The sequence below is a fragment of the Chenopodium album genome, chromosome 11 (assembly GCF_948465745.1).
Source record: "Chenopodium album chromosome 11, dcCheAlbu1.1, whole genome shotgun sequence".
NCBI classification, from domain to species: domain Eukaryota; kingdom Viridiplantae; phylum Streptophyta; class Magnoliopsida; order Caryophyllales; family Amaranthaceae; genus Chenopodium; species Chenopodium album.
This window is the reverse complement of record NC_137844.1, coordinates 55,361,040-55,371,595: the sequence shown is the minus strand read 5'-3', so window position 1 is coordinate 55,371,595 and position 10,556 is coordinate 55,361,040. Positions and strand designations below refer to the sequence as shown.

The 10,556-nt window shown below is 34.2% G+C and overlaps 1 protein-coding gene across 2 annotated transcripts; it reads right to left on the bottom strand.

Moving 5' to 3' along the window:
* Nucleotides 1–313: 313 nt before the first annotated feature.
* On the bottom strand, nt 314–7,129 carry LOC145567819 (uncharacterized). 2 transcript variants are annotated; one of them, XM_081627210.1, is made up of 8 exons: nt 7,010–7,129; nt 6,725–6,913; nt 4,586–5,118; nt 3,768–3,836; nt 3,098–3,317; nt 1,610–1,697; nt 1,359–1,490; nt 314–882 (listed from the first exon to the last, which is right to left on the bottom strand). In XM_081627210.1, the coding sequence occupies exons 1-4, from the start codon at nt 7,028–7,030 to the stop codon at nt 3,830–3,832; spliced, it is 750 nt and encodes a 249-aa protein (XP_081483336.1). In that variant the 5' UTR covers nt 7,031–7,129; the 3' UTR covers nt 314–882; nt 1,359–1,490; nt 1,610–1,697; nt 3,098–3,317; nt 3,768–3,829. The 2 variants fall into 2 exon arrangements, with proteins under 2 accessions (XP_081483336.1, XP_081483335.1); XM_081627209.1 differs by lacking the exons at nt 314–882; nt 1,359–1,490; nt 1,610–1,697; ... (1 more) ...; nt 3,768–3,836; nt 7,010–7,129 and having other exon boundaries at nt 4,330–5,703; nt 6,725–6,863.
* Between the last annotated feature and the right edge of the window lie 3,427 nt (nt 7,130–10,556).

Sequence of the window (10,556 nt, the reverse complement as noted above, 5' to 3'; positions counted from 1 at the left end):
AATTTTCCTAAACTTCTTAGAAGATATTTATTAAAAAAAACTTAAAAATTTAAAGTTCAGAAACCTTAGGAATAGAAAAATTCAAGAGATTGCACACTATTTTAACACTTCTTATCTAATCTGGTTGTAAGTTTTAAATAATGTAACACTTCTTATAATGAAAATGATCTACATTTTTTTTTTTTTAATAATTGCTCTCCTCTCGTGGTATTTAGTGTATGACACCAAATATACATATTTCCCATCAGGAGAAGCAACAAAGAGCAATATAAGTTTAACGATATAGAAGTATACAACGTCAAAATCCAGTGTATATATGAAACCAACTTTTATTAAGATATTTGCATTTCCTTAATTTCCCATCAACCTAGAGCATGCCATGTTAATCCAAGCAACAATGCTAGAATAAGAAAAATCAACAAGAAGATGCAGTTAAAATCTATTACCTAATTCATCAACACAAAAATACAAAAGTGAAACCAAAATACCAAAAACGCATGGACTCCATCAATTTTACAACAATCACCCACAATGAAAGGATGCATAACAAACATAAAGATGATTGCTCCAGTTACTATCTTGCAGGTGTTACCAAACCCCATTTATGGGATTTATGGGATTAAGGCTTTGATTGATTGATATAGGTGTTACCAAACTCATTATTTTAGATTAGCCAAAATTATATATTCCGTGCTGGAGTTTATCCTTTACCAACGCTCCATCCTTCCTTGGTTTGGGAATTGGGATCATGGCCAGTAAGCTTTGAACCTTGATCTTTCAACTGCAAATGAGCTGATGCTTGTTCATGCTGGCTACCATCAGAACCTTTACCGATACTACAGCATCAGAGATATCAGTCCCTGCTTTATTCAATTCAGGTGCCTGAAAGGAATCATGACATCACAAAACATGAAAAAAAATTAGTCAAGGGCACTAAATTTCAAATAAACTAATTCTCCATTTCTGTACAATGTATGGAGACACAGTTAGATCAAAAGACCAGACAATCAGAAATTAACACTACTAACAAGACAATTCAACATAGTGATAACTGTAGTTAATCCAGATCAGCAGCCAAAAACCTAACTCTCAAATAGAGTACCACCAATAATTCAAGGCTTCAGACACGAGACAAATTCAATGAAACTAAAATTTATGAAATTGAGAAAAATAAATTGCTAAATAAGTTGCAGAATGCCGCAGTTCAACAGAATAGTAAAGTTATAAGCTTCTTAAAAGAGTCGCACACAAAATGTGTATTCCAGCTAAAAAAATCTAGAATTAAGTAGTTTTTATGAATTGAGAATAATACACGCACGCACGCATGCACATGTAATCTTCCAGTACTACAAACTCACCATCTGAATTTGAGCTTCTTTCAATTACTGAGCTACGGCTTCACAGACGAAATGTTCTGAACATATGCACATATGGGTGCTTAGACTTTACCAATTGTCGTAATTTGCTAGTAGTCAGAGGCATCTGCTTGGCTTTTCCATTCAATAAAATAAGTTAAGGATGAAAACGTCGCATACAAATTCGAAACATACAGGTCCTGAGCAAAATGGTAAATATATCAAAAGCATGCTTTCAAAGGGCTTTCAAATACCTATTTCCAAGAGTACTTTATAAGGCAATATATAACCAGTGCTTTCATTCTCTGCATGGGCAATAGCGTCCCTCCAATCACAGAGACCCTGCAGATAGATACCAAGTTAGAATCAGTTATAACAAGAGGTGACAACACACTCTTTAGAAATTAATTTGTAAACATAGAACGCCATACAATTCACATTGCACAAGTTCGGTATTAAATTGGCCAAAAAAAAGACATCAAATTGCTATACTAATCATACTTATAGCAACAATGGATAGCTGCTGCAATATATGCTACTTAACCTATTAGTCATAGGAATTAGTTGAAGATCTAAACAAAATAAGAAATGAATGGGATCACTTAAACCCCCCCCCCCCCCCCCAATTAATAACTGTCAATCTGCTGATCCCTTTACCATCAAGAACTCCTTCAAATGAAGTTATGCTGGGATGATGTAAATCAATGGCTTCCATACTCGGATTGAATCCAATTATGCCAAGTTCCATTAACAAATATTCAGCAAAGCAACATTCAGAAGCTCGTAGCTTAATTCTATAAATGCCTAAATCTATGATACTAACATTTATTATGTATATCATCAAAAGGTTAGCACAAAAAGAAGATTTCAGAAATATATAATCTAAAATGATTGAAACGTTACACTACATGGAAATTAATTCAATCACCGTATTATTGGCCTATTTTTCTCCCATATTAAATATCACTCATGTAATGTTGTAGATCTTTACTAATTATAATCCAGGAGAAGTAAGGTGATGATATGGGTCATAGACAGCCACACAAATCTGCAAATCTTTATTAATTATAATTCAAGAGAAGTAAACTCTGTTGACTGAATTGAAGAAATCAAGTGTGCCCTGCGCTTCAGCAGCAAGCTTGTCTCAACACTCTAATACATTCTAGATGGTCTTAACACTGTAATGCACACATGCACATGTAATCTTCCATTACTACTGGGCTTATGACTATCATTACTAATGGAAGAACAAAATTGATGTTTTACCCAAACAAAACAGCCAGTTCAGTTTTTTTTTTTTTGGGTTTTTTTTCGTAGTCCCTAATCTATCTCTTTCTATAGCCTCACAAAGCTACCTACACTTGTTTTCTCTTCAACTGTTTTTTTTTCCCTTTTTTTAATGAAATCTTGTATGTACAATTGTAATTAAGTCTTTAATCTTCATTGAAATGAAAAATATGATAACTATATGTGACTTTTAAAAAAAAAAAAAAAAAAATCAATATAGCCTGAGCCCTTGACCCTTACCCTTGAATCAATATAGACAGTTAGAATTATACGAAGAAAAAAATATCAAAAAACAATAAATCTGAAGCAAATAACAACACAAACATTACAAAAGAAGATAAATTAGCCAAGATAAATTACTCAAAACTAAAGGGCAGGGTAAGTAGGAGTAGCTCTTTGCAATTAGAGGACAGTTGGAGAGGAAGTCACCAACTTTTACTTTATATCTTAATTACCCATATTAGAAATTTAATTCTTTAGATTGGCAGGCGGGGCAAGTTGCTGGGTGCATTGTCTGGGGTGATGCTGGGTGTACTTCTAGGGGTGGTGGTGGTGACATTCGTGGTGCCAGCAGTAGGGTTGCTGCCTGCTGCATTACTCGTTTTGTTTAATCCCAAAAGGGCTCTTTACTGTTTCAGCTGCTCCTGTTGCAAGGCTCTTCACTTGCTCCCCTGTCTGTGTAATATAGATATTTTAGTTTTAATTAGGTCAAAAAATTCCAACAAAGTTATGTTAAAAATATAATAAGGCACTTATATATACTTATATTATATATAAATTGCATCTTTTGTAATTTTTGTTTACAAAGGTCACTGAGGAAAAGGCAGCCAAGGAAATCTCACATTAATATGCATACCTTCCATTTTTTTGCTCTCTTGAAGAAATTCTCTATTTAAAACTTCAACAATGAATTAATAAACCTGTCTATTTACATTTTACAACAGTAGAGTCCAAAATTTGAATTAACATTTAATAATAGAGACAAATTTCCGAATTTTATAAATTTCGAAATTAATTTAATTTTTGGAATTTTGAGAAGCTACTTTCAATTCATAAAAGAAATCATCAAGAAATTAGGTGTTATCTTCCCAAAAATTTCATCCTTAGCAATATTTAGAATCATACCAAGAAAGTCAATGAAATCAGATGCTTGCCCGTAGTTGATGAAAAGACCCACCAGTTGTTCTTCACCTCCTACAAAAAACCGCAATTTTAGATCTTAAAATACATAGCACCTATAATTGCTAAATCAATGTACTTAATGTGAAGATTATTAATAGTGTGAACATCTATGACCTAACTGAATTAAATCAGAGAAACTCTAATCTAAAAACGAATAGAACTGAATCGAGAAAACCCCTAAATTTTACTCGAACTGAACTAAATCGATAACCCCCAATTTTTTTTTTTAATCAAATTTGACTTGAAAATTTCTCAATTTAAAGTTGAACTGAACAAAGGAAACCATGAGAATGAAGAGAATGAAGATATACCTTATCAATTTGTCAATCAAAATTCATAACTCTTCATCTTCTACTCACACTTATATTGAGTATATAAGGCTTTAATCAAATACAGTGCTTAAAATCAGTCTCTAAATATAGCCTATCACAAAAGTACAAATCTCATTCTATAAGAAATGCCCTTTATTAACTTTTATTAATCTTGATAAATTTTGTGCAATAAATAAAATGAAAATAGATTGAAATATCCAAATTCTTCAAATCTCAACTTCAACAAACTTCAAATAATGCTAAAAGTTCCATTCCATTCAATAGTACAGCACTCAAAGAACAATTTGAAACTTGTCAACTTAAAACTTCAGCTAAAACTATATAAAGTCTACTTCAAGATTCTAGTAACATAACTAACTGGCAAAAAATATGCCGATACACCTAATTCTCATGGATAGCCATCACACGGTAAGCTACAACAATTAGTACCTCCTGGGGTAGCGATCCAAGTACCTCCCTGAAGGACATTCATATGCCAGATGACCACGCCCTCCACACATATTGCAGATCACTGGTGTAACACAGTCCCTACTCATGTGCCCTAGCTGCTGGCAGTTCCTGCATACAACATCCCTGTAACCACCACCACCACCACCTCGAACCACACTTCCTCTCCCAGCAAGATCATCTGCCTTAGGGCAACCTCTTGCTACGTGTCCTGACAAGTTGCACAGGTTGCAGACAGGTTCATTAGTACAGTCTCGAGCAAGGTGACCTGTCCTCCTACAGTTGTTGCAGGCCTTCTCGTTGGTACAATCTGGTGCAAGGTGGCCTTGTTTGTAACAGTTGTTGCACAACCTCACATCACCGGGTGGTGGTGGTGGGACATGACAGTCCCTGGCCTGGTGACCACCCTTGCCACACCTGTGGCAAATGCCCTCATTAGGGCTGCTGTTGGCTGTGTGGCCAGGTTCTTGACAGTTCCAACAAAGAGACTTTGTGGTACATTCCAAGGCAATGTGCTTGTTTTGATTTGAAACCAAACAGCAGAGCAATTTGGTCAGCACACTTATAAACCCAAAATTGTTTTTGTAACACACCAAAAAAAAAAAAAATAAAATAAAATAAAATAAAGATATCATTGGAGTGCAACTAAATGGAACATATTGTGACATTTTTAAATAGATCTCCTTCAATACTACGTAGCATATAATGAAAGTGTCAAACAAATCTTTCTTCGTGGAGTACATTAGCTACAATTACAATTTCGTCATCGCTAGATTGGAAATTCATCATCAAATTCTATAAGTTCTTAATGTGTCTTTCCGTAAGCTACTCGAATACTTGTTTCTTAAAAAAACAAAAACAAAAAGCTACTCGAATACTAAAGTCTTTATCCTATTACCTATTACACGACCATGGAGAATAATTTGTCAGATGAAACTTTCTGATTTTTGTATACCTGTCCAAGAGAACTATTTCTCTAATCTCTGCATCTGTCACAACAGCTCCAGTATAGTCCATATTAGCTTATGAGTGCAGATATTTGTACCTTCAGCTCTAGTTCTTGGTCACATAGCTCAACACGCATATGGCAGTTTGTAAAACTGTTTAGCATGGCAAGAACATTACATATCACTGGCAAAGCATGAAAAGTCAGGCATTTTGCTGCACTATGTAATAAGAGAGTGGAAGTATCTACAAGTCTACTACTCAAAGCCTCAAAGGAATAGACCAGCCCACATAAGAAGGAACTCAAGCTTCATATAGTTCATAGTCCTCCATAAAACAAACAAATAAACCTGACATTAACTCACCTGACCCAACCAGACCCCCCCTCTCCCTCTCTCTCATCTTCACTTCCAAATTCCCTCTCCTTCCCCCCTTCCACTGCATATCTGCATTACCTTATTCTTTTCTTATTACTTTAGTTTTACATGCTTCACTACCCTCTCTCATTCTCCCTCTTTCATCTTTACTTCCATACTTTTACCTTCTCCCCCCACAATTGCATATCCTCAATTAGATAATTTCAGAAGCCTTATTTGATTAAACTAACCAAACAACAAAGTTATCTTTTTGTTATACCTTAATCCCACTTCCCAAAACTTGAGCAGAAGCTGCAAGAAGAGATTAAATTGATTTTGTTTTGATTTGAAACCAAACAGCAGATTAATCTTTTTAAAATTAAAACCTTAACCGTACTTCCCAACACTTGAGCAAACATAAAAACTACCGACCCCAACAATCATCCAAATTTAATTTACAATATAGAAACGATTTTGCAGTAAAAAAAAAAAACACCAAGAATTAACCAAATAATCAGTGAATAATCAACCAATCCAAAGATTCAAACAACAATTTAGATCCAACATAAAAACTACCGACCCCAACATCACAAAATTAATCATCCTATATGAAATAAAAAGACAAAATTTATTAATTGAAAGCTCAATCAAAATTTATGAAAAAACAAATCTGGGACTGAAGATTGCCTCCTCACGAATACGATTACAGATCAGATTAGATGGCATGATTAATAAGGGAGAGAAAGTGAAGAAATTTAATTTGTCTTTTGTTTGTTTGATTAAGAACAATTAAAAATGTTAATAGCGGCGGTGCAATTACCTGAAGCAATCGAGCAAATTCTTCATCAGACTTGAGCAATTCCTCATTAACATGAGAATCAACAGTAGCCGACGATTCGGCTGCAACATCTTCTCCAATTGAAATCAAACGAACCTTTTCCTCAACTGAATTTAGGTCAGAATCATCAGAAATGATCCTAATATCATTATGATCATCATCACAAACGATCTGTAACATTAAAGCAAAAAATGAAAAAAATTAATCAACAAAATATTCGATTTTCAAAGTGAATTAAACATAAATTAATAATTTACAGCTTTGTACCTTTTGTTCATCTGGAGGCATTGAAGTGAGAGAAAATGAAATAAGAGAGAGAGAGAGGTAAGAAGGGAAAGCAGAGTCTCAGACCACGGGCAAAGATACACCACAAGATTGAGGTGAGAGAAGCACATGGAATTTTTGGAGGGCAAATCAGTCACAGCACTGTAGATAAGGAAATGGTAGAACGAATATAGGGGCAAATTGGTCAGTACACTGTTCATAAGGAAACCCATTTTTTTGAGTGTTGGTGCTTTTATAGGGTAAGGATTTTTTTATTTTATTTTTTTTTTAATGTGGGAAAGGAAATGCTTAACTTGAAGCTCATATCTCTTACTTGCCAATCTAAGCTACTAATTGTTAAAATTAGTAATTTGATGTAATACTTGCCAAGATATTCTTAGAGTATAGAGAACCGATTCATTCTCGTACACTTATCTTGCTCCAAACCTTCTTCTTTCGGTTAACTTGTATCATTAGTACACCATTACTTATTAAGTAATTACTTCATTATCTATTCAGTTTCTCATAATCTATAAGCTTCCGCATTGTTTATATTCTTAAATAGAAGGTGAATGAAGTAAAATATTATGAATATTACATAGTATTAGCTAGGTTTAATTTGCATGGTGAATATTATTTGAGAACAAAAATTGAATTTCATGAGTTAATTTGATCCAAAAATAAAACTTATGCTCTATATTTTTCGGACATATGCAATATGTTATTTTAAACACTGTAATTTATTAGCTTTAGTGAAAATTTGCTTCCATGACTCCATGAGACTATGAATGAGAGTCAACTTTTGTTCTTAAATATAAATATATAGATAGATTCCTATTTCTCTATATTATGTGAGGAATAAATGCTAGAAATAGGAATCTAATAAAGGGACGGAGGGAGTACTTTTTTTATTTTTTTATTTTTTAATTGTAATACTTCTCATTATACGCGTGTTAATATATGCATTATATATTTCAATTGTTGATATATTAAATCATTTATGAATTAAAATTAAAATATTTTTGAGCCATGCTTGGTTTTTAAAATTCATAGTAAATGAAATATAAAAAATGTAACTTATCTCAATTGTCGTAATAACAAATAAATAAAAAATGAAGTATCGAAGTTCCTAGTCAAAGTAATGATTCTGCAACAAAAGAAAATAAATAAAAAGCTTAAGGTGGAAAACTTCCCTTCAAAAAAGACTCTACTTTAGTATAAGTATATAGATAGATATATATGTATTATGAATGTATGTATAAATTTAGATAAATCTAACATGCAAGATTTCACATGCATGACTATACTTCCCAAACTAACTTTGAAAGATAAAGCTAGTCAAAATACAATACTTGTGAATATATATAACCAAATTCTTTGAATAGTGTATAAGTTAAACTCTTTGGTGAAATCCAAGTTTTTAATTTTCTAAGTGGTAAACGTTTTAAAAATTTATTATCAACGGTAAACCTATAGTATCTTTAACAATTCATTCGTAATATTAATGATATAATTAACTAATTCCTTAACCATGGTTAGCCTTTAAAATTTAAAAAAACAAAAAATCCAAAATGACTAAGAAGCCCCTAATAATAAAATTATATTAAAAAAATATTTTGAAAAAAAAAAAACCCCAAACTCCTCCTTGACCCCTAGCCATCGGCAGCCCCTTCCCCTTGTCGGCGTCCACACGCCCACCTCCCGGCCGAAAACGCCCGGCCTTCCCCACCCCGGCCGGCGACGTAGCCTTTCCCGCCCCTACCTAAAACCACTAAAAAACCCAAACCCGTTTTCTGGGTTTGGTTTTAAAACCTAAATGGGTTGGGTTTTCATGTGTTTTTGGGTGGGGTTTAGGATTTTTGGGTCGGCGAACAGGGGAGGAGGATCGACGGGGAGGATGGCTGGTTTTCGAGGTGGTTTGGGGTGGGTGGGGTAGAGGTCGACGGTGGGGCGGTGAGGGAAACGGAAGGTGGTGGAGAGATCGATTTGAGGGGAAAGAGAGAAGGTGGGGGGAGGGGTGGATGGTCGCCGGCAGGGCTTCGTGTCGCCAGCCGAGCATCTCCGTCCATGGGTGGGGAGCTTGGCCGCCGGCAGAGGAAGGTATTGTCGGTGGCTAGGGGGGTAGGGGAGGAATTTGGTTTTTTTTAATTATTTTTTAAATTTTTTAAAAATAATTTAATTTTATAAGGTTAGATTAGTCATTAGTGTTGTAGTTAACTAGGGTTAGCCAAATAATTACATAAAATCATCATTAATGTTATCAATGCATTAGTAAAGCTAATTAAGGTTTACCATTGATAATAAATTTTTAAAACGTTTACCACTTAGAAAATTTAAAACTTGGAGTTCACCAAAGAGAATTTCCCTAAAATAAATAAACGGAGAAATTAATTATTATGTATTGGAGTATATTTGAAAGATAAAAATATTTATTTTGACTTGTTGATTTTAATTTAATCTATCTGTAATTCAAACTCTTGATCTCATGAATTGAAAGAAGTGGCATGACTTCATGATGAAGACACAACCAATATGCATCAAAAAGCTCATCCTCTCTTAAAAAACTTTTTCTCTCTCTTAAAAGAGAGCTTATCTCTCTAGGAAAACTAGAGCATCTTCTTCAACCTTTCTCCCCCGTCATCCACCTACCTCAAATTCTGCAGGAAAAAGCCAAGAAAAGAGTATAGTTCAATAAAATTACTTTAAACTTCAAATTTCTTGTTCTCTTCGTGAGTTTGTGACCCTACTCCTAAAAGAAAAAAAATCCCTAATTTATTTCCCTTGTTTCAATTGCAATGGCTGGAATTAATTATTTCGCACATCCGAGCCGGAGACGCACAACCTCAAGCGATAACCCCTGTTTTCACCATCATCTTGTACTTGGTAAGTTTATAAACTATAGGAATTTCTCAGAGGCCCGCCAGTGGATTAAATTTGGGGAAATTACAGTCAAGAAGTTCAATTGCTTTTTCCTGTTTCTTTGTGAGGATGTCCATGATAGAGACGCTATGCTACAATAGAGCTCTGCGGCATACCAAGGTGCTCTTCTAATCTTCAAACCTTGGAATCACGGTGAGTCAATAAGAGATATAAAATTTGACAAGGCTGCTATTTGTGTTTATCTCGATGAGGTACCCCTGGACTTATGTGATATTAACGTCGTTAATCCTATGCTTAATCTGGTTGGAAACATTTTGAGTATTGATGAACCCCTTCCAGGCTCAATAAGATGTTTGGTTAGAGTAAAAATTCAAATTCATGTTTTGGAGCCGCTATTTTCTGGTTTTTTCTTAGACCTTGGACATTCGGAGTTTAAGTGGATTAATTTCAGATATGAGAATTTGTTTATTTTGTGCTCTAGGTGCAATAAAATTGGCCATAAGCAGAATACTTGCCCTTTGAATTCTTGTATGGCTGCTCCTTTTCTTGTTGATAAGAGTGGGTTGTGTATGTCTGCTTCTTTGCCCGCCCATAATCTCTCAAATATGAATATTGGTTTAAAGTGAACTGAAAAATTTAGAACAACTATAGTAAATCTCAGGATTCTTTT

Excerpts from the sequence above, each read along its gene's own strand:
- LOC145567819 (XM_081627209.1), bottom strand. The coding sequence starts at position 5,346 with ATGTACTCCACGAAGAAAGATTTGTTTGACACTTTCATTATATGCTAC.